Source organism: Phascolarctos cinereus, unplaced genomic scaffold (genome assembly GCF_003287225.1).
Source record: "Phascolarctos cinereus isolate Bilbo 61053 unplaced genomic scaffold, phaCin_HiC Scaffold_7;HRSCAF=346, whole genome shotgun sequence".
Taxonomy (NCBI): domain Eukaryota; kingdom Metazoa; phylum Chordata; class Mammalia; order Diprotodontia; family Phascolarctidae; genus Phascolarctos; species Phascolarctos cinereus.
This window is the reverse complement of record NW_027556180.1, coordinates 71,038,309-71,062,795: the sequence shown is the minus strand read 5'-3', so window position 1 is coordinate 71,062,795 and position 24,487 is coordinate 71,038,309. Positions and strand designations below refer to the sequence as shown.

General features: G+C 38.2%; 1 protein-coding gene across 1 annotated transcript in view; it reads left to right on the top strand.

Moving 5' to 3' along the window:
• Positions 1-4,694: 4,694 nt before the first annotated feature.
• The window catches only part of ATIC (5-aminoimidazole-4-carboxamide ribonucleotide formyltransferase/IMP cyclohydrolase), a 31,964-nt gene continuing 12,171 nt past the window's right edge, over positions 4,695-24,487 (top strand). Inside the window, exons 1-10 of the mRNA XM_021002810.2 lie at positions 4,695-4,924; positions 5,955-6,081; positions 9,804-9,880; positions 10,903-10,969; positions 13,663-13,751; positions 14,056-14,207; positions 14,451-14,607; positions 17,515-17,640; positions 18,587-18,694; positions 20,167-20,252. Of these exons, the coding sequence (XP_020858469.1) occupies positions 4,906-4,924; positions 5,955-6,081; positions 9,804-9,880; positions 10,903-10,969; positions 13,663-13,751; positions 14,056-14,207; positions 14,451-14,607; positions 17,515-17,640; positions 18,587-18,694; positions 20,167-20,252 (1,008 nt within the window). The 5' untranslated portion in view covers positions 4,695-4,905. The remainder of the gene's footprint in view (positions 4,925-5,954; positions 6,082-9,803; positions 9,881-10,902; positions 10,970-13,662; positions 13,752-14,055; positions 14,208-14,450; positions 14,608-17,514; positions 17,641-18,586; positions 18,695-20,166; positions 20,253-24,487) is intronic.

The window sequence follows — 24,487 nt, the reverse complement described above, 5'->3', positions numbered from 1 at the left end:
TAATGTATAAAGACTGGAATACCTTGACTTACTGAGGTATAGGGGAATAAGGGACTTAGAAGGAGGGGATGTTATTACTACAATCTGGAAGGCAGGAAAGGTGAGCTATGAGGACATGAAGGTAGCATGTTCTAGCAATAGCCCTAATGAGGATGTTATCCTCTCTTCCATCTTGGGACTGCCTACAGCCAACACGTAAAAGCTAGGAGAAAGATGTTTAAAAGCTTGTGTTTAGAAGTTGACCCATTATGTTAATGTTGCACAGATAACTGTCCTTGGAAGAGGAAGGGAAATGGTTGCATTAGCCCTCTTTCTCATGACTATGAGAATAGGGATTTGGCATTTCTAGGTGACTTCTCTTGTGTGTATCTGTTTCTGTCCCTCGTGTTGAGTATGTCAATATTTAATAAACATTTATTTAGCTCTTCCTATGTATCAGATGTTCTATTCAGTGCTGGAGATACAAATACCAAAAGAAAGATAGTTTTTACCCTCAAGGAGCTTACAGTCAAATGGAAGAAGACACACACACACACACACACACACACACACACACACACACACACACACATATGAAAACTGAAAAGGAGGGTGTCTGAAAAGTAGCTGATGGGGAATATAATACAAACTAATAGAGGTCTTCAGCACAAATGAAAGACCACCCAAAAAGTAATCGGTCAAAAGTTTAGAAATAGTCATGTCCTTGATAAGTCCTCTACACCATTCCCCATCCTCCTAGGCTCAGGTTACAAATGTGTAAAAAGTCACAGAACTGGGATCCCTCAAGAGGTTGAAGCAAATGTGACTTTCTAGTAAAACCTCTAATTAGGGGCTAAATTCAATGATTGTTTCTATTTGTTGAAGTACCAGAACCATTAGCACCTCATTGAAGTCTGTACTTAGGAATTTCAGCAATTGCATCTGATAAAGAGAATTGCCTACACTGACAAAACTGTGATTTAAAAAAAAAAGTTGATACAGTCCTGGCAACTTGATTTGGAATCCAAAACTAAGAATTTAGACTTAACTTTATCCCTTTTGGCAGACTGGTGCAGGAAAATCCAGATTGGTACAGGATAGAGATTCAAGAGAAGTAGCTTCTGGTCTTAGTTCTACACTTGCCTACTTACCACTGGTGTGATTTTTGGCCCAGTCACTAAGTTCTTTGGGTCTCAGTTTCCTTACCTGAAAAAATGATGAGGGTGCAATTAGATAAACTGTTAGGTTCATTACAACTTTACCATTCTATATTTTCTACTCTTATCTAAAGTGTGATATGAAAATATTCAGGGATTTACTGATAGGTATTGCTGCCATCATACTTATCAATACTAAGAGACATTTTAATTGTGGTTTATTATATGCTCAGCATAGGTTCATAGTATCCAAATAACCAGCGAGCCACGAGTAGAATTTCCAAAACTCTTACATTAGTTATGTGAGTAGAAAGGATATAGTGGGAATTATTTAGCTACAGTGGGCAAAGGGAAGAGAAAGGTTTATGTATCCAAAGGTAGAATGAGATCCACTTTAGGTGAAATTGTAAATTGATTGGTAAATACCAGGGGAATCTGTTCTGGAATTTGCAAGTAGCCAGTGCTCATCTTGTAAAAATAAAGCTAATCCAGAAATTCTTTTATCATTAACTAGCTAATTACCTGAGTTAAATTTTTGGAGGTCTCAGCTAAATTCAAAAAGCTTCAGTGAAATATGTGATCTTCTGTTTCAGGCAAAATGGTGGCTACACCAAAATTCTCCTTTATAATTCAAAGATTTTATAAATTCTCTTTTTCGTTCCATTCTCTCCCAATGGCTCTCCCTCCTGACCCCTGAAATCCTTTCATCTTTTTCTTCCTCTTCTTTCTCACTGCTGCATCACAATAGTCTCCTGCCCAGTCTTGGCTTCTAGTCTTTATGTCTGCCTGCCATGTTGTACCTTGCCATCACTTTCATCTTCTAAGCTTTGCTTCTGGCTCTCTAGATTCCACCACCATGCACCCTGGAACTTCACTCAGTGCTTGTGGCCTTCTTACTTTGGAACATCCTTCTACCTCTGTTGGGTTGTTGAGTTGAGTTCTCCCATTGTTGAGTCCTTCTTGGAACAGTCATTTTGAGGAAGGGCCCAGGGCCTGGGCCAGCTTCATTGCTTTCACAATTCCCCTCCTCCGGCCTCCTCCTCATCCAGGTTTGGGATCTCTTTTATGTATTGTCTTCCCCTATTAGACTATGCCCCAAAAGACGTCCCAATCTGTATAGACCTTTTGATACAGCAGTATCACCACTAGGTCTAAACCCCGAAGGCCTATACCCATGAGGTTCATAGGATCATAGGTTTATCATAAGATCATAGATCTAGAAGTAGGAGGGACCTTAGAGACCAGAATCCACTCAAAGCCCTTTTCTTTCATATAAGGAAATCTAGACCTACAGACTCTAAGGTCACAGAGGAAGTAAGGGTTTGGCTTTGTTCTGGGTCATCCTTTCTTTCCTCTTTCTACACCCAGTTTTGGTGACTTCAAAACCTCCTGTGACTTTGAGATCAAAGTGACATCCCTAAAGCACAGGCCTGATCACGTCACCTTCCTTTTCCTCAAGTAGCTTTCTATCACCCCAGGATCAAATATAGAATCCTCTGTTCGGTTTTTAAAGCCCTTCACAACTCGGTTCATTCTTATGTATCCAGTCTTTTCACCCTTTATTCCCCTCACACACTGCACAATCCACTTTTCTGTTCCTAGAACAAAAAACTCCATCTTCCCACTTGGGATAACCCCAAGCCTGGAATCCTCTGCCTCTTGGCTTCCCTGGACTCCTTCACTTCTCCATGGAAATTTTACAATCTATAAGAGGCCTTTCCAGGTGTTTATTAATGCTAGTGTCTTCTGGCAGTTTACTTCTTTTTATCTCCTACATATCTTATCTGTTGTTGTTATCTTTAGAAGAGGACCAGTGTTGATATTTTGACTTGTTCATGAATTGGATTTAAGTGAGGCAGGGTTGCACAGCCTCATTCTGTCGCTACAGAGTCTTCAAAGTCCAGTGGCAGGACAAAAGTCAAGATGACTGGTGATGGCCCAGAATTCGGTGGATGACCTTGCCATCTTCTATGTCTGACCAAGCTCTAAGCACTCCACAGTGCCTACTTCAGCTGCCTTTATGGCGGTGGGAACAAGTTGTTCTAATCCACGAATTCTTGTCTTCACATGCTTGGAGTAGACACCCATTTAACTCACTGATGGGTTTGAAGCCTGTTGGTTACCCTTAACTTGGTTATCCCATCTGCTGAGACAGTTTTACCAGGATGTGGCTGCTGTCCATGCTACTGAAAAAAGCAAATCTTATCTGTACATAGGTATTTGTTTACAATCTCCTCCATTAGACTGTGATCTGCTTCAGGGCAGGGACATATTTTGCCTTTCTTTGTATCCCTAGTGCTTTAACCCATAGGAAACAATTAATGCTTACTGATTTAATTTATCACTATGCAAACAAGTCTGCCAGGAAAGCCCCCCTCTCCACCCCATGTTGAACGAAGGGCCACCCTCTAAGGCTGGGAGACATGGGCGTACCTCCCCCCTCTGACACATCCTGGCTGTGCAACCCCTTAGCTTCTTAGTATTCTAGGTCAAAAATCTGAATTCTGTTGGTAAAAAGTTACAGAGAAGACGCCAGCCTTAATTGGTAGGGGATGTTTGCTTAGTAGGGAGGTCCTTAAACAAGACATTCCATCTTAGCATTTTCTCTAGCTGTTTCTCCTCTCGTTTCCCCCAGTCATGATCAACTCTTCGTGACCCCTTTTGGGGTTTTCTTAGCAAAGATACCGAAGTGGTTTGTCATTTCCTTCTCTAACTCGTCTTACAAATGAGGAAACTGAGGCAAATAGGATGGAGTGACTTGCCCAGGATCACACAACTAGTAAGTGACTGAAGCTGGATTTGAACTCAGGAAGATGAAACCAAGTTCAAATCCAGTCTCAGAAACACCAACTGTGTGACCCTTAACAAACCACTCAACCTGACTCATTTTTTTCTCATCTGCATGTTTTTCTTTCATGGAACCCTTTAACAGTGAAACCTCTGGACGTCTTCTCAGTTTGTAAGCTCCTTGAGGGCAGCGATTGTTATTTGCCTCTTTTTGTATCCCTAGAACTCTTTAACCCAGTGTCTGGCACATAGTTGGCACTTAATAAATATTTAATGACTGAATGGTTCACTGGACTTGGAGTCAGGAAGTCCTGAATTCAAATTCTGTTTCAGACACTAGTTGTGTGACTACTCTTTCAGCCTCAGTTTTCTGATCTGTAAAATGGGGATAATAATAGTACCCACCTCACTAAATTGTGGGGCTCAATCGAGATCATTATAAACTGCTTTGCAAACCTTAAAGAGGTATATAAATGCGACTACTATTATTAGTGTCATGTATTCACTCTCATTTGCACTTTGTAAACTAACATAGGAAAGACCCAATGATTCTTAGGGTCACCGCCCCTAGGAAAAGTAAAGATCCTCAGAAAGAAACTCGATTGTAGGGTAATAGGTGTGAAAACTCAGGGGGCGGGGTCACTCCTCCGCGCCACAGCACGCGTGCGCACCTGGGAGCGGTGCGTACCCGACCACGTGTCAAGGCACGCGGCTCCTCCTCCGTCCCTCTAGCCCCGCCTACCTGCGCGCCAGGACCAGTCTTGCTGTAGCCCCGCCCTTCTGTCTGCTTCCGAGGCTGCCTGACGGCAAGCGCGGGGCTAGGCTGACTGCCCACGTGGAGCGCGCATGCGCGTCTCACTCCGCAGGGGGCCTTTGAGGAGCGCACGTGCGTCTCCCTGCTATCGCCTAGCGCGCAGCTTCCGGGGGCCTAAGAGAGTGCACACGCCTCCCGCCTGAGGGGGCTCAGACTGCTGCCGCCAACATGGCCGCCCGCCATCTCGGTAATAATCTTCCCGCAGGCCTCCAGCCTGGGGTCCCGATTCTCCGCCTTGGGAGCCTCCCCTGGGCAGGGCGGTGGCCGCCCCCCCACCTACCTCCCCCAGCTCCCCACCTCTTCACCTGGCCCGGCGGCGCGGGGCCTGGAAGGGGGAGGGGCGGGAGAGCCTGGGAGTCCGACTGGAGCCTGGGCCCGCCTAGGCCGGGAGGGAAGGGTGCGCTCCTTAACTGGGCCGGGCGTGGGGACCCCCGGGGCCGCAGAGGGGCGAGGCCAAGCCCGACTGGAGCTGGTCACTGCTCTGCCCCAAGCCTGGGGTCTGTGAGGCCGAGGAGTTCGCCGCAGGCCTTGGGGTCCGGCCCTTCCCTTCGGGGCGACCCGGAGCTTGCACATAATTGTGTGCGTGCAGTCTCCCCCTTACACTGGGAGTGACGGGGTGCCCTGCACACAGCAGGCGCATAATAAATACTCATTTACTTGGCAGAGTCAGAATTTGGCTCCACGTTCAGGTCATTCTGAGACACTCCTCTCTTTAGGTAAAGTTTCCTAGGTTGAGATTGTTCCCCATCCTCTCAGGGGTGGGGAACCAGAAGCCTCGAGACCACCTGAGGCCTTCTAGGTCCTCGGGTGTGGCCTCTTGACTGAGTCAAAAATCTTTTTTTTTTTTTGGTGAAGCAATTGGGGTTAAGTGACTTGCCCAGGATCACACAGCTAGTGTCAAGTGTCTGGTCTGAGGCTGAATTTGAACTCAGGTCCTTCCAACTCCAGGCCCGGTTCTCTTAACTGCGCCACCAAGCTTCCCCCAAGTCCTTTTAATAAAGGGATTTTTTTCTGTGAAGTTGAGTTTCAGTCTGAGGGCTGCAGTTGAGGACCTAGAGGGCTGCATGTGACCCCAAGGCCACAAGTTCTCCACCCCTGTGACTTAGATATTTTGGTGGACAGGACGATTTGTTTTCCTAGAAGAGTTAAGTGGTGGTGAGGGGGAGGAATATTTAAAAATAAAAAAGCGAAACAAAGTCTGTTTTTTGTTTCATCAGCCTTGCTTAGTGTCTCTGACAAGACAGGACTGTTGGACTTTGCCAAATATCTGAATTCCGTCGGGTTGATGCTGGTTGCTTCTGGAGGGACAGCAAAAGCTCTGAGAGATGCTGGTCTCACCGTCAGGTAAAAAAAAGAGGGCTTTCTCTGTTTTAATACAAAGTTGGGCCAGAAAGTAATATGAGGTTGCAAGAAATACAGGACAGAGACTTTGTCTTAAGTCATCTTCACCTCCAGTTTATTATAGAATGCTTTGTAACTTTTGGTTTGGGAAACTTTGGGGTATATGTAAGCAGATGAAATCCTAGGGAATTGACTGAGGCAGGTGGAAGTTAAATGACTTTGACAAACCCTCAAGCCATATATGAACCTGAAGCTTCCAGACTGTAAGTAGAGTCCTTTCAGGGTCACACGGTCTGCATGGAATGGTGGCTAGTAATAGGAGTGGTAACTTCTCAATTCACCATGTATTTAAATGGCAGGTATGTGCCAAGTACACTGTAAGTTCCTAGGGGAAAAAAAATGACAAAAACCAAAACATATTCTGCCCTCAAAGAGAGCTTACCTTGTAATGGGAGAAAGCTAAGAGCGTAGATAAACAAATACAGAATATATCCAAAGTAAATGCAAGTACCTTCTTTTAATAATGCTTGTTAACTGACTGACAAAATAATTTTGGGGGAATTGGAGTAGGGATGCACTGATGATGGGGCAATCAGGAAAGGCCCTTGTGAGATGACCTACAGGGCTTAATCCCAACATTTGCAAAATTTCTCATTAACTTTCCCCATAAACCTACCCACCATCCTGTGATCTTGCATGCTTCATTCTCTATAACCTCACATACCTAGTCAGTTGGGAAATCTTGCTGTTTCTACTTTCATGAGATCTCTGTGCTTCTGACATTCCTTTATTCATATTTACCACTGCATACTTCAGGCCCTCACTGTACCTCTCCTGAATTAAGGCAGTAACCTAATTGATCTTCCTTCCTTAGGTCTCTCCTTTCCAGTCTACCCTCCACACAGTTGCCCAAGTGCCTGAAGTGCAGGTCTCACCAAGTCATGTAATTCTGTTGGCTCCCAATTACCTCTGGGAACAAATATAAATTCCATTTAAAGCCCTTTACATCCTCCTGCCTTTAGAATCTTATGCATTACTTTCCTTCCCAATTCCCCTTCTGGTCCAATCAAATTGCCCTTTCTCCTGTTGCTTCCACATGATGCTTCATCTTTGGACTTCCTCTCTCCCATGTCTGAGATACCTTCCTTCCTCACTTCTACTTTTTGAAATCTCTCTTTTCTCAAAAAATTAACTGCTCTGTGTGTGTTGTCTCTTTGGGCAGAATGTAAGCTTCTTGATGGCAGGAACTCTTTCATTTCTGCCTTTTTACCCTCGTTACCCAGCATATGCTAGATGCTTCATAGGGACTATTTGATTGAAAAAGCTGTGCCATTGGAAAGAGAGAAGATGGGAGATGGAATGATGTGTAGGGGAACAACAGAAGGCCAGTTTAGCTGGAAAAGACCATGAAAGTGATGAGTTTGGAAAGAATGGCTGCAGCCATGTGGAGTTTATCCTAAAGATAGGTGAGGCCACTTGAGCTTCTTAAGTAAAGGATGACATGGTCACCTGTGTTTTAAGTGGTAGAGTATCTGAACAGAGGTTTAAACGTCCTTTTAATAACATGATATTGAATGCCCTTTCACAAAATTTCTAGAAAGTAAGCAAGGATTCTGAAGCTCTGCAGTAAAACTTTCTGGATTTGGATAGAAATGTCTTTTGGTAAATTACACACAAAAAATAAATAAGCAGACAGAAAAGCCTGTTAATTAAGAACAAGATTACAAAGAATATACTTGATGAGGATTTTTTTTGTTAGTTTTAGGTATAGAAACTCCCTGAGGATTCTAAAGTCAGTTTCTTAAGCAAGAGTTCTATATGTATCAGGGCTCTTATTAAATTTCCTTATCAAATGGTTTTAGATCAAATCTGATTAAAAATATAGAAGAAAGTAAAATAAGATACTTTGCTTAAAATAATGTGAATACCTTCAGCAAAATTACTGGCTACAAGATAAGCCCATAAAAATCAAAAGCATTTCACGCAATAATAGAAAAATAAATCTCATTCAAACTAAGTACAAAATGGATATCTGAGGCTACACACGCTTTGCTTGCATAGATTCAATGAAAAATGCTTCTTAAAGAAATTAAGAACAACTTAAAATAGCAGGAGAAATATTAAATGCTCATGGTGGGGCTGTCAGTATAATGACAGTACTACCAAAGTTAATTTACCTTTCTAATGCTATTCCAATCAGATTGTCAAAAGAATATTTTATGGAGCCAGATCTAAAATATCAAAGAACATAATGGAAAAAAAAGGGTAGGAAGGAGTAGAGGATAGCACTTTCAGACTTTAAACTGTGTTAAGAAGTGCTGGTCATCAAAAACATTTGGTACTGTTGTAAAAAATAGGAAAGGTGATCGGTGGAACTTGGTAATCCAGTGTTTGATAAATCTGAAAATTTAAATTACCTAGGGAGGATCTCCCTTTTTGATTAAGAAGAAAAAACCAAAAAATATATGATGTTGATTTAGACCAGTCTTAACTCCTATTTCATAATAAAATCAAAATGGATGTGATCTGAATAACAAAAGATTGCTGTAAACCATATAAAAGTGAGAACGACAGATCTTATACCTATGCATCTATGGGTAGGATATGAATTCCTAGTTCCAACAAGGAATAGAAACAATTATAAAAGATAAGAATATAATTTCGATTAAATGAAATTTCAAAAACAAAAAGAATGCATCTAGTGTCTGACTGGGAAAAGATATTTATATCAAATATTTCTGAAAAGGGTTTGTTATCCAAGATAAAGAGAACAAAGGATATGAACAAACTGTTTTCAAAAAGAGGAAATGCTAACTATTAAAAACCACATGAAAGAATGTTCTAAATAATTAATAATGATTAGGTTTTACTCACATCCAACAAATTGGCAGATATGACCAGTGATGGGAATAATCAGAGTTTGTGGGAAGATAGAAACGCTGGTGTATTGTTGATGGTTCCAGCCATCTTTGGAAAACAGTTTGAAATTAGTTAAATTAAGTGATTCAAAGGTCTGTAATCTTTGGTCCAGAGATTAAAGTGGTAGCTTTAAACTCTAAGTTTGCCAATCAAAGACTCTAAAATTTACACACCAAAATATTAAACAGAAACCCTTGGTGGTAACAAAGAACTGGAAGCAAAGTACATATACTTCAGTTTTGTGGTATATGAATGTAGTTGGATGTTACTATGTTGTCAGAAAGGATGAACATGATGAATACAGAGAAACATGGAGAGACTTAGGTGAACTGATACAAAGTGAAGTAAGCAGAGTCGGGGAAAAATATACAACAGGACTGTAACAGTGTAAGTGGAAATAACCACGAAACAGTTGAAAGTAAATATTGTAAAGAGCAAGATTGGCTCCAGAGAAGAAATATGAGAAAACATACCCCATCGTGCAAGGGTGGGGAAGGGATCTACAGGTATGGAACAGTATATATAATATCAGGTTTTTTTTCAATATATTGGTATGTTTTGCTGAAATTTTTCTTTTTCTTAAAAAAGTTCTTAGCTGTAAGAGGTAGCTCTACAAGGGCAGAAGAGAAGGAGATGCAGAGAAGTCTAGGAGATGTGAAAACAATAGCTATCAATAAAAACCTATTTTAAAAATGGTGTCTATTTGTATAATTGCCCATGGTGAAACTTAAACATGCTTGTGAACTTATCAATTGCATGATTTATTGAATAGAAGCCATTGTATTGTTCTTTTTGCTTCTTTCTAGGGATGTTTCTGAACTGACAGGATTCCCAGAAATGTTAGGAGGACGTGTGAAAACACTTCATCCTGCAGTTCATGCTGGTAAGTACTTGCTTGGTGTACTTATAACTTGAAATGTATAAGAATGGCTTACTAGAAAGTTGTTGAATGGCTTACTTAAAAGCATTAGTGAATAGAAGGAATGGAGTCATCCTCAACTCCCTGCTTCTCTCTTACTTCTTGCTTACTCTCTTACTACCTCTTAAGAACATCTCTTCATTTCTTTCCCTTCACTCCACTCATATGACCACTTTCCCACTTGAAGCCCTCATCACTGCAGTAGCCTCCTAATTGGTATCCAGTCACCCAGTCTTTCCCCTTTTACATTACTGCAAAATTGATATTCTTAAAACATAGGTCTGACTGTCATTCTGTTGTTCAAGAAGCTTCATTGACTTCTGTTGACTTTGGGATAAAATACAAGCTACTAAGCTTGCCATTTAAAGCTTTTCATAGAATGTTTCCTTGCCTTCCTTTCTAGTCTTATTTCACATCTCTCTATCTTCTGCTTAACTGGACTACTTCCTTTTCTTTCATTTCTTGCCTTCCGTATTTTGCACAATCCTGGAATACAGGTCTGGTGCCACCTCTTCCTATGGGAAGCCTTTGGAGTGCACAGTGAACCAGTATTGAGGAAGAATAACAAAGGACCCTGGAAGCTACCAGAATGTATTTATCTTGCCTACTCTCTGTGACTTTGTTCTGTATTTCCCTTCTCCATCCCACCCCTGATGAGGACCAGTTGCTGTAGTAGAGCAGTGCTACCAAGCTTTCCTTCCACTCTGCATACCCTTATGTTTAGGGCTCCACTGTGACTCCATTTGGACATATAGTCCTATCAGGAATCACTTCTAGATTTGTGAGCTGAGCGAATAAGATTATATTTCCTACCATGTATCCCCCCTTGCTTTGATTGTGACTAAATAGTAAGGAGTAGATTTGTTGAGGACTCCTAAAAAGTGATTAAATACTATGATACTTTTTTTTAAAATAAGTCAAAACTGTGAAACGTGACTGTTTTGTTAATTTTATTTTTTAACTTCTCTCTAACTTTGATAAATCAGGAATCCTGGCTCGTAATTCTCCAGAAGATGAAGCTGACATGGCCAGACTTGATTTCAGTCTTATAAGGTAATCTTTTAAGTCATTATTAATTTCACATGATCAGCTAGAGAAATGATGAAAATGAACAGGCCCCTTTCTCATAAAGTTCTTGAATTCAGTTGCTATTGCTTTTCTATTTCTTTGTTTAGTGATCGCTTAAACATATATTTATGTGTGTATATATACATACATAACATTTTGCTATGTGGGTAATCTAGATTAGAAACTAGAAATCACAGAAGTTATAATTGTCCGAGAGGTAATTTTGATTATCATTTTGTTACTATCTGAACTGACTTTTAATTTTAAAACAATTTATTGATGAATTTCATTTTGACAAAACATTCTTTGAATAAGCATCCTTACATTCCCTAAATAACAATGTTTTTGATTAAAGGAAGAATTATGTCCTTGAACTTTGACAACATAGGATTGATGACTCTTTGGCCTCAGTTTTGTTGCCTCTCTGTGTTTAACTTCATTTATGTTGTTGAAGTAATTGTGCTATTATTCTTTTTACTCTACTTTCTTCCAGTGCAAGTTTTCCTGTACTTCTGTTAATTCATACTTGGCATTTCATATGGCACAATAATATTTGTATGCCACAACTTATTTAGTTGTGCCCCAGTTGGACATCTGTTTTGGTTACCAGTTTTTATTATCCCAAGTAGTGTTGCTGTTGACATTTTCGTGTCATTTTTCTTGGTGTCAATATCCTGCACATAGCTGAGGGATTGATGAGACTAAAACAGAGGCCATGTCAGCTTCTCAGGAAACTTCACTGACTCCATCCTGTCTCTAAAATCCAAGCAATGCACCTCTCAATTCAAAGCCCTTTGTCCTTTTGACTCCTTGCCTGCTTTTCCCTCCATATTCACCCTTAGCCAAATTGATACACTTCCTTTTCCTTTGTTTTTTGGCCTCCTGCGGTTTGTGCAGTCTTGGAATACAGGTCTTTGCCTCAGCTTCTCTCAGTGCTTCGTCCAGGTGTTGCCATCGGTGAAGGGAGGTGCTGTGGAGTGAACCAACTCTAGCTTTTATATGTTGCATAATTCCAAATTGTTTTTGAAAAGGTTGAAGCGATTCACAGCAACATTAGCAGCCAATTAACACTTGTTTTTCTATAGACCTTCCAAATATAAATTTTGTCATCTTTTAGCACTTTTAGTGGTTTGCTAGTATGAGGTGAACTCAGGAGTGCTTTAATTTGCATTTTTTTGATCATTAATAACTTTGAACTCTTTTTTCGTAGTAGTTATTGACAACTTCATGTCATTTGACCATTTGTCCTTTGAGGGATAACTTTTAATCTCATATTTTTTATGACTCTGTAAATTTTGAATACCAGATTTCCCCCTCCCCCCAATGCACCTTTTTTTTAGCGGGATTGATTCTTATTTTGTGCGAAAGATTTTTGATTTTGTATAATCAAGATTACTACTTTGTCTTTTATAATTTCTTCTATCTCATATTGAATTATGAATTGTCCTTTCCATAACTGTGAAAATTATTACCTTTTCTCCTAGTTTAGACTGTTATTTGCACACTTGGAATTTATTGCAGTATCAACTAGAATATTATAAATGCAGCTTGAAGGGAACGTAGGAGTCATCTAGTCTTTCTCCCCTTCTTGTTTCATGGCAGGGGGGTGAGGAGTAAAGAGGAACTGAGGGACCTGGACAAGGTTATTTGGGTGGTACAGAAGTGGCAGACATAGTGTCCAGGTCCAAGTGCATTGACTAGTCCAGTATTCTTTATCATGGATCACACTGGCTCAACCCAAGCTGCTGAAATAACAAGAAGGACATTTTTTGATGCTTTTTTTCCTTTATTTTCTCACTTCGTTTATTTTTGTCCTTATCCCTTCAGGCTTTTATACTTTGGGAGGGGATAGACTGTAGCATGTAAAGCACTTAATGATAGTATTTATGTAGCTCTTTAATGTTTGCAGAGCACTTACATTGTTAGCTTTTTTTTATCTTCACAGCAACTCTGTGAGATAGGTGATAATTATTACCCTTATTTTTCATATATTCAAATTGAGGCTGGGAAAGATTAAGTGATCTGCTAAGGATCCTGCATCTAGTTAGTGTTTGAGGCAGAACTTGATTCCAAGTCCAGCCCTCTTGGTTCTGTATGCTCAGATGCTCCTCAGGACAGTCATAGGGAGGAAGTTTTTGGGACAGGAAATGAGAACTTGGAATATGGGGCCAGTCCTCCCAGCTTGCTCTTTTCCACAGCACCAAATTTGGTTCCATAAGAGGCAGTAGCATTAAATGATTATGTTACCTCTAGAAAACCTCAGGGGTTTGTCTATGGACAAAAGCAGCTATTAGGATACTAGCGCTTTGTCCACTTTGGTGTATTTGAACACTTGGGCTCACAGATTAAACGCTTAGAGTTGAGGAAACTGAAGCCTAGAAACAAAGGGATTTGTTCAAAGTCACATAGGAATCAAAATCCAATCCTCTTGACTCCAAATCCAGTATTCTTCTATCGCACCATACAGAACTTCATCAGTTCTAAAAAGGCACATAGTCTGAGTCTAAGAAGGTAGAACTCATTATGGCAAATTACACCAAATACTTTAGGATTTCTGATTTTAGTCTATTTATGTTGATTACTTTCATTTTTTAAATATTGTAATAATGCTTTTTGTAGGTTATGAAAAATTTGAAAATTTCTGTTTTTAGTGAATTTTAATTTTTTTTCACCTTTAGAGTTGTTGTTTGTAATCTATATCCCTTCGTGAAGACTGTGGCTTCTCCAAATGTAACTGTTGAGGAAGCTGTTGAACAAATTGATATTGGTAAGTTGAGAAGGATTTTTGGTAGAGCACATAATGAGGACAGTTAGGAGTTTTGATTTTGACATTCATTATTATTGAATAAAAGTTAACTGTTCTCTGTCTATCTTAATCTGTTCTTGTAGAAATTGTAAATAGTGTTCTAATTCTTTGGTTTTTAGTGAATAGGTTTTTAAAAAATAAGGTCTAGTCTTCGTCCCAAGACATGAATGGAAGTATGTCATTTAAATAACTTGAGATTATTTTATTTTGAAAAGAAGATGATTTTATGGGTAAGTAAAATTAAAGTTTTGATACTTTATTGCAGGTGGAGTAACCTTACTTAGAGCTGCTGCAAAAAACCATGCTCGAGTGACAGTAGTGTGTGAACCAGGAGATTATGAAATGGTATCGACTGAAATGCTAAATTCTGATACTAAAGATACTACTATGGAGACTAGACGGCAGCTAGCATTAAAGGTAGGAAAGCGCTTTAAAAAACTTTTTGGGGCAGCTAGGTGGCGCAGTGGATAGAGCACCGGTCCTGAAGTCAGGAGGACCTGAGTTCAAATCCGGCCTCATATCAACCACTTGACACGCTTACTAGCTGTGTGACCCTGGGCAAGTCATTTAACCCCAATTGCCTAAAAATTGGGGGGGAAAAGCTTTTTGAAAAATAAAGTGGTTGTGTTATAATTTAAATGCCTGTTGTATTGTTTGTAGGCCTTTACTCATACTGCTCAGTATGATGAAGCAATATCAGATTATTTCAGGAAGGAATATAGTAAAGGAATATCTCAGATTCCTTTAAGGTATGGAATGAACCCTCACCAAAGCTCTGCACAGTTATATACAGTGAAGCCCAGACTTCCTCTTACAGGTAAAGTTCTAGTTTTGTGTTTGTCCATTCTGGTTTCTGTGTATACAAAAATATCTGAAGTTGTTTTATGTTTTTAAACAAGAATGTTTTGATTTTAGAGTTTAGTGTTTTATGAGAAGCCCATGAGTTTTTCATTCATGAGTTCTCTTTTTTTTAAAGTAAGATTTTAATTTAATGTCTTCGTTTTCTTATGTTACCATAGTGTCCCTCAGTATCTTTCTCCCAGAGGGAATAAATAATATTTTATAAAGTCCAAAAACAAATGTCAACGTAATTTATCAATGTATTAAAAAACTGAAAATTTGCAGTGTGCAGTAGCTGTGGCCTTTTCCCTCAACAAAAGGGGGAGGGGTGGAAGTATCTCTTCTTTCAAGCCATGATTGTTCTGTATAATTTTGCAACATTCACTTTTAGGTTTTTTGGTGGTTCTTTTCGTTTACATTGCTGTAGTTGTTAGGTCTGTTGTTTTCTTGCCTCTGCTTACTTCACTCTGTATCAGTTCATGTAAATCTTTCCATGCTTCTCTGTATTCATTGCATTTGTGATTTCTCACAGCATAGTTATATTCCATTAAATACACGTACCACAGTTTATTTAGCCATTCCCAAAATTGATGGGCATCTACTGTTTTCAAAAAATTAGAAATATCAACATTATACTTAAATGGTCCAGACGACCAGTCTCTTAGTCTTTGTTTTTGTGGCTCTGTTTTTCCCTTATGATGAGTAAAAAGCTTTCAGAGAGAATAGTGAATTTGTAGTTTTATTTTTTCTTTTTAAATATTTAAAAGTTTTCATTTCTCATATCATTGTCACTTCCAGGGTCTCCACAGTAGAACCATCCAATATAAAAAGTATAGTCAAGCAAAACAAAACAGGTCAGCTGTGTTTGAAAGCTTGTGCTTTGTTCCACATTTGTAGCATACTGGCTCAGTGGTCTCATTCACTTTTAGTCCTCTGAAGTCACAACTGGCTACTGCCTTTGTTTCACTATTCGCTTTCATGCTGTTGTAGTCGTCTTAAATTTTTATTTCATTCTGCATCAGTTCATATGAATCTTTCCTAGTTCCTCTGAATTCTCAGTAGTTGTAATTTCTTATATTGCAGTAATATTCCATTACATTGATATGCCATAGTTTTTTCAGCCATTCCCGTCGATACTCAACTTGTTGTATTTGGTCTAATTCAGATTGTCAGATATATGCTTATAATCACTGTGTTCTTCAACGATCTGTGATTTTGTTTTAGTCACTCCCTCTACTTCATGTGGATTAGAAGTCAGGTGACTTCAGTGTTGGCCCTTAGTTGCTATGGACAAAACAATTCATCACACTAATGATGATGAATTTCTCCAATTTTAGGTAGGCTGGCCCTCAGATAGCAGAAACTTTTGCATATATGTGTGTGTGTGTGTATAGATATATATGTGTGTGTGTGCGTGTGTATATATGTGTGTGTATAAATATATATATATATATATATATATATATATATATATATATATATATATATATGCACATAATATGTCACTGACATAGTACTCAGAGGTTTTCTAGCTGCTTGGTAGGATGTGCCATTGCTTGGGTTATATTGTACTGCTACAGACTGAGAATGCAGAATGCCTCCATGGATGATGAATCCCTGGGTACTTGGGTGGAAGTACTCAAGTGGAAGATTGGAAAGGTAAATTGTGGAAATCAATTTTTCTATCCATGTGTTATATTTTCAACATTTTTTTCTCATCAGCCATTGGGTGTTGGAATTAAGGGTATTTCTACGTGACCTCTGGAAATTTGCCTTGGCAGATGTTATGTCATTAGTTGGAAGAAAAATGTATCTTAAGTGCTTCGGTATTTGAATATTAGACTAATTTAGAAGAAAAATAAAAACTCATAACCTCTTATGTAAACTAAAAGTTCTATTCCATGTTTAATTTGTCCAGATGTTTATATAAGTAGAGACTTTAAAACTTTTTTATTCTTTTGCTTCCACCAGTATTATCTGGGGGACACATTAGCATTTTACAGTTGTTGCTTTCTTTTAAAAGTGAAAAAGGAAGGCATTCATCATAATTCTGTTGGTCTTTACTTATAAATTTACTCATCCATCCATATTTGGAAAAATCAACAGAAGGTATCATTTTGTTCTTCAGTAACATCCAACCTTTTATTTCCCTAATTGTTATTGGGTTCTGTATAAGTTTACATGTTTATCTTTGAGCGATTTATTCCTTACTTTCAGTACCATTGTGTTCTTTGAATCTTTAATCTACTGTGTTATATGAAATAATGTGCTTATAGCCATCACCTCCCCCAGTTATTACATCTTATACTACTTACCTCAAAATTGAGAAAGAAAGAAAATGTATTTGAAGAGAATTTTCTTGCGGGGGGAAGAATTGGGTCTTGTTTTTATTTCAGTAAGACAAAAAATCCTGCTTTTCTAGTTTGGCATTGATTTGAGAATTAAACAACCTCGAATATCTCATTATTCTTACTACATTTTAAATTCTCAGTAACTATGCAGTCTTTTTGGGCAGCATTACACATTTCTTCCCTACCTCTCCATTTAGTAGTAAAATAGTTTTGAAAAGAAAGGGTACTGTTATGTGAGTGGATATCCTGTTCCTTGTTGGTTTTGCATATTAAGTATCCTTTGTTGTTGTTATCTATAATTAAGCAAAATGACCTGCGCTTTATTTGTAAGATCAGTAGTATGTTGTCTTGTTAAAGTAATAACTGGGCTATGTTTTAGTGTAGCTTAACTTCCATAACAAAATTATTTTTATATATATTTTTGTGTGTGCATATGTACACATCCAGTAAGGAAGAGGGCATTAAAAGAATATGCTCTCCATTTGAACTTTGTGGTCTGATGTTTTAAATATGTCTGTATGTCTCATATGCAGTTCTGAATGGATCCCCTGGGTTTATAAACCTGTGTGATGCCTTGAATGCCTGGCAGCTAGTAAAAGAACTCAGAGAAGCTCTAGGCATTCCAGCAGCTACCTCCTTCAAGCATGTCAGTCCAGCAGGTAATACATTATGTTTTTAGCCAAAATTTTTTACCCCAGAGGTGCTCAAAATGTCTCATTCTTATTTTATTTTCTGTCTTTAACATCTTGAGTACTTAACTGCTGATAAGGTCTGTGATTCCTGAAGCCATCTTTGCCACATCCTTCTTAACCAGTGTAAGTTACACTATCAGTTTATGTGGTGATTTTTGTCATGAAAGGTACAAGGCGTTTCACATATCATCAGATTTATTGTTTAGGTGCCTCTATGACATAGAGAGGGCAAGTGACGTAACTATCTTTTAGATCAGGACCCAAGACAGGAAATTGAGATGAGATAAAACTGAGGTCATAGCAGTTTATTGGAAGCCAAATTTATGTTCTGTATTTTTAGAATGACTGAATATTAACATGTCATAAAACAAATGATTAAGAATATGATGGAGAAGGGAAACCTGACCTATAGTAGGATAAATGTGGAACCAAGTGACAAGTGGACTGAAAAGGAACCCATGCCCTGTATTTCACACGGGTTTCCTTCTCACCACGTAGAGTCATCTTGTCAAAAATAAAGACCTAGTGGAAGGGGGTGACTTCACCTTTTCATTATGTACAAAATAGCTAGAGTCTAATGGGAGCACTGTATTCCTCAGAGGTTAGGGAAGGAGAGGTACCTAAATGAGAGATGATTATTTCCTCCTTACTGAGAAAACAACAAGGTGCCCAGGTGAATATATGGCAGTGGGTGTATTTGTCCATGTAGCCTAGGGATCACGGCTAATCATTTCTTTAGCACCCAGCCTAAATCTGCTAAAACTGCTATTGTTTAGTTCTCCCTTCCTGTTCATGTACAGGTCAGCTGGTGCCTTTTCACTTGGTCTAAACAATGTGTAGGCCTGAGTATGAATGTTTAGATTTTGTAATGCTAAGTTGAATTTTTGAATGGTTTCATGGTTTTCTCCACCAGGTGCTGCTGTTGGAATACCACTTAGTGAGGAAGAGGCTAAAGTTTGCATGGTTCATGATCTCTACAAGAGCCTTACTCCATTGTCAACTGCATATGCAAGAGCAAGAGGTAGAAGGATAATAACTCTGGAAAAGAAAAATCCTATTTATCTTGTAATAGTATTGTGATAAAAAATTAAAGGTGCCTTTTTAGAAAATGTTATTTCAGCATGTTACTTTTAAATTTTCCAGGCACATCTAAATATATTGTTTACTTCAATGTCATTTGGAAATTTATTTTCAAGCCTCATGTTAAGGTCTTGAGGAAGCAGCATGGTACAATAGAAAAATTGTTGGCTATGGGCTATGGAGTCACAGGACTTCACTGCCTACGTTACATTGGGGAAGGTACTAACCTTTCTGGGTTTTACTTTCTTCACCTGTTAAAAAAGAGAAGAGTTAGACTAGATGTTTTGTAATCTAGATCTAAATATCTGTTTATAAATCTAAATATCTGGTCTTATGTGATCTTGGAACTTATCTTTTGGTTAATCACCCATTTACAATCACTCTTAGGGAATCTAACAGTCCCTTGTAATGGTTTGTTTAATGTCCTTTTTATAGAATTAACTGATGTTAGATGGGGAATGCCTTTATATTCTATTTTAGTAACTTATAAGTACCTTTTGTGGAGTGCTTTTTTGAGAGTTTTGAATAATTTGAAAAACAACCTTTTATGGGGTTTGGATAGGGGAATGGGATGGTCAGTCGTATTGCTTGCTTCAGTAATGATTTGTGTTATATGGTATTTATTGTACATGACTAGAAGGAGAAGTAAGATGATGGGAGCAGATGAGTAGAAGTTGAAAAGGATAAGATCAGCCAAGAGAATACTAAGAAGAGTGAATTAAAGAGTGTAAATGAATGAAAAGGTAACCATGTTTTAAAGGGCCTTGGAGCAGAATGAGAAGTTTGTGTTTTGTGCTATAGGCAAGACAGAAGAATGTGAAGGACAGAGTAGAGAAGATCTTGGAAGGAGACCAGTGAGAAAGCTCTTAGAATAGATAGGGAGGGGAAAGGGAAGAATGGATAAAGCAGACTTGTGGAGGTAGAATCACTGACATGGCAGCTAGTAGATCACAGGAGCACACAATTTGAATTGGAAGTAACACTCGTGGTCATATCCAGCCTCCTCACTTTACACTTGAGGAAACTGAGGCCCAGCAAGATTACATGGCGTTGTCAAGGTCACAGAGACACTTCAGTGGCAGAGCCTAGGTTCAGATCTAGAGATTATGATGACTGCAGTATGAAATGATGGTGACTAGGATTATGGTGTTGCCATCAGTAGAGATTGGTTAATAAGAAGAGGGATCAGTTTTAGGGATTTATGTTATGAATATGAACTTTGGATTTGTTCATTGCAGTTAAGGAGAGTTTTTCCTCCCCAAATGATAATTTTATAATTCTTATTTTGATTCAAAGAACTTGTGCTTTCATATTACCAATAGACTTTGTGCCAGAGCAGTATAGGATAGCTTTTTTAGCATAGCATAGCTTTTGGTATTTTGAAAATGATGTCATTTTGTATTTTATTTCCAGGATCTGATAGAATGTCATCGTTTGGTGACTTTATTGCTGTATCTGATGTTTGTGATGTCCCTACTGCTAAAATCATCTCCAGAGAGGTTAGTAAAAGATTTTGGCCATTTCTTTAATAGTATTGGCAAATCTTTTTAAAAATAAAATATTCAAAATTGTCTCCTAGTAATTTTACTCAAAGAAACCCCCCACACACAACTCTCCTACTATTTATGATCAGTGATATGTTTTGCCATTTAACAATTTCCACCGCTACCAAAACTTGTTTAATAAATTTTTATGAAGTTAAGATTTATTCTGTAAATTAACAGGTACCTTGCAGAAGGGTAAATTTGTTTTCCAGAATTATCAAATTCATTAATAGTTATGAAAAATTATTAATGAATCATTTCCAATATTAATAGTAATTTTAAAAACTTTCATATGTTGACTTTTCTTAGACTGAATGTATGTTAACCACAGAACTATTTAATAAGTTAGACTTAAAATACAAAGTAGCTCTTCATAGTAATCAAACACATGTTTGAGAGACAGACCAGTAACAGTCAAAAAACACTTACTAAGCATCTGTTGTGTGCCAGGTACTGTGTTAAGTGCTAAGACAGAAAAAACCTTATAAAACACCTAAGGTTATTAAGAGCTTCAAATTCCAAACAGAGGAGTTGATATTTTATTTTGGAGGTGATAGGAGGCCATTGGAATTTATAGAATAGAGGAGGGACATGATCAGATCTACAATATAGAAGAAAATCATTCTGGCACCTGAGGAGAGGATGGGATTGGAATGGGGATAGACTTGAGAAAGATGAGCAGTTAGAAAGCTGTTATTGCGCAGTGCCTGGCACATAGTAGCCCCTTAATAAATGTTTGTTGAATTTAATAATCCTTACAAGAGGTGATTAGGACCTGAATTCAGTGGTGACTGTGTGAATGGAGACAAGGGCACATATGTAAAAGATATGGTGTAAGTAGAAACAAGATTTGTCAGTGGATTGGATAGATGGGATGAATGAAAGTGAAGACGCAAAGATGACATTGAAATTTAAGCCTGGGTGACTGAGAGAGTAGTTCAGTATCGTAGACTAATTCCTGTAATTTCTATTGACATGAAAAAATTGGCTTGCACAAAAGAGCTGTTACAGGTTCTCCCTCACAGGAGACCTAGAACAATTCTTGGGTCAGGGGGCTTTGGTGTTTTATAAAAAACCACAGTTGTGTCTTCCAGTTATCAGCTATAAAGGAGTAGGGCTCCTGAACTGAAAAGTGAGAACTAGAACACAGCTGAGGCAGTAAACAGATTTAGGTATCTCGAAAGTCCTTGGGCACTTTACTGAGTTACAGCTTAGTACATTAATGATCCAGCAACTATCATTAAAATAATTGATGTTCATAATAATAGCCCCAACTTATCAAAAAGTTTAATTATCTTGTTCTTTCTTGATGCTTTATTGAAAGTGGGAGTTAGCTGGGCATGCCAGTGCGCTCCTGTAATTGCTGCTGCTGGCTGGGGAGGCTAAGGCCAGTAGATTGCTTGGGCATACTAATCTGTAGAGGGCTAAGTTGTTCAGGCATCTGCAATAAGTCTAACTCCAATATGGGTGGGGAGGGCCAGGCCACCAGGCTGCCTAAGGAGGGGAGGAACAGCCCAGGTTGGAAATACCTGTAGTACCAATCAGTGGTGGGATATTACCCATGAGTGACCCCTGTACTTCCACTCTCACCCCCCTAAAAATGTTTCTGCTCTTTTCTTTTTCATTAGGCTTGGCATAGAATACTCATTGTTCTTTGGAGTATAGTTTGTGGAGAGATGTAGATCCTGCAAGTTTAGAATGATTTTTAGTAATATACTAAACTTCAGTGAAACTGTGATCATATTTTCATTAATACTTGTTCCACTGGTGAAGATGTAAATTAATCCATGCTGTCTTATCTTGAATGATTATTTTATATCCCCATCAATAAATGTTCCATAAAATGTCTACGCTGCACACATTGGGCATTTATGCAACTCAGTGCAGCATTCTGAGTGTCTCTATGTTTCCCCTTTTCTCTTTACCATCTACTTCCCCTTCTCCTTTCCCCTCCTTTTGCTGATCTTAAATGTCTTTAATGCTATCTTTTATACCATTTTTCTATGCAGGTCTTCATTGGTAACGTACTCATTACATATTTAAACCTACCCTATATCTTTCCATTGATTGTCCCTGTTGTTAATTGGTTGTCTTTGGTAGTAGGGAGCGGCTTTAAGTCACTGAGAGCACAGTCTTACGTGCCAAAAGTAGTAATGCCTAATCTTTTCCTTCTATTCAGTTATGAGCCCAAGTTCCTGTCCATCTGCAGAAACTGTCCATGATAGCCATATGGGAGATGCATTAACTTTTTGGGCTATCCATTCACTTTCAAATTGTACTATAGGCAGTAGGTATTCTCCATCCACTTGGGTTTACCTGTATGGATACCTAAATTCTTTTGTAGATAAACCTTTTGAAGGTGGCCCTTTAGTTTTCTTGAGATGAGGTGAACTAGTAAAGTCATTCACGAACATTTGAATAATGAATGTCTGTAAGTGTACTATTTGGAATTTTTATAGGACATTCCTCATGACACTCATGAGCCACTATTTGGTTAACCTGTGTCACTGTTTTGACTCTTGCTTGACCTTCCTACTCAGATTGTAAATTATTTCACATTTTCATAGTTTTGGTTGGGTTTTTTCCTTTGTATCAACCAACAATACAGTGGGTTGGTAGTTCCTATCTTGGTCACTATTTTTTCTTCTTCCTTTTTTTTTTTGTGATAATACTGACTGATTATTTTCATTCTTTTTGGAATCTTCTCTTTTGAGAGATCTTGAAAATTGATCCTTATGTACCTTTAAAATTGTCGTCTCCAGCATGGATTTTAATTTTATTTGATTTTATTTATTAATTATATTTATTTAATTTTATTGGACATTTTCAGAGCTATTAAAATGCAATAGTATTTCAGAAATAGGGTAGGAAAACTATTTTGAATTATTTCTAAGGTACTTATTAGAAAATATCATCTATGCCAAATTTAAATTTTAATCAATTTAGACACACTGGTTTTTTAGTAAGTATTAAGAATACTCTGCATCTTTCTTTCAGGGTCACATTTGGGCTTTCATAGGAATTAAACAGAAATTAGCTATTTAAGAAGTGGAACATAGGCTTTGGCTTTGGCTTTTATTGCTTTGAGGGGTATTATATCTAATTTAGAATCAATTGATTTTATGTAGATACTATGCAAATTGAGATATTTAACTAGAATTTAGTCTTTGCCCTTTAAGCAAAGGTGATACCATTTATTTATCCAGCAGCATGTTTGAATATACAACAGATTCTGAATGCACATCAAAAATATTTTTGACGTGAGATATCAAAATATTAAGCTTCAAGTTATTGGTCAGCTATTGTGATTAACATTGTTTTGATGGTAATTTAAATACTACAGGACTAATTTAAGTAGAAAAGTGAAGTGTATCAGGCTTTGTGTTTGGTGGGGGGCGGGTGATGTGAATGTCTTTTTTAGAAGGAATGTCAGATAATTCTTTGTACTTGACAGTTTCATTAACTTCTTCTCTGTATTAACAGGAAATAGAGTGGAGAGAATAGGGTCTCTTTTATATACCTATCAAAGAATTTAATTCAAAAAATGTGATTAAGTTCCTTGTATGTGCAGGGTTCCATGAACAACACTAAGAGTCTAAATGGGAAATACAAGTGTAGAGTCAAATGGAGGCCCTGTGGCCTGAGTCCAATAAGTGTGAATGAGGTGACAGCTAAAGAAAGGCCACTTTCTTTGAGGACTCAGTGGATTTCATGGATTTAACTGAGTTGAACTGGGACAGAAGAGGAGGGTTTTTCAACAGGATATATTGTGGAGAGAAAAGATTTCAGTGCTTATTAGCACATCACTTTGCACAGAGTGGGTGCTTAGTGAATTTTTTTTCATACTGTTCATTCTTCTAGTATTTTGAATTTATTGGGACACAGAAGTGTAAGACTTTGAAGAACAATTAGTAGCCCACTTTGTTTGGAATAGAGTTGATGATGGAGGGAGCATTGTGAAATAGGGCTGGAAGGATAGTTCAGAAATAGATGATAGAAGGCCCTGAGTGCTAGATTAGTGTCTTTATCTTATCCGATAGAGACAAGAGAGCAACTGAAAGAGTTCACAGGTCAGAAGATTAATTGTGTGAAGGATGGATTGAGAGTGGAGAAGGCTTTTGTAGAAGTTCTGCCAAGAAGTAATATGGATTGAACTAGGATGGTGTCAGTCAATGTTCATTGAAAGGAGG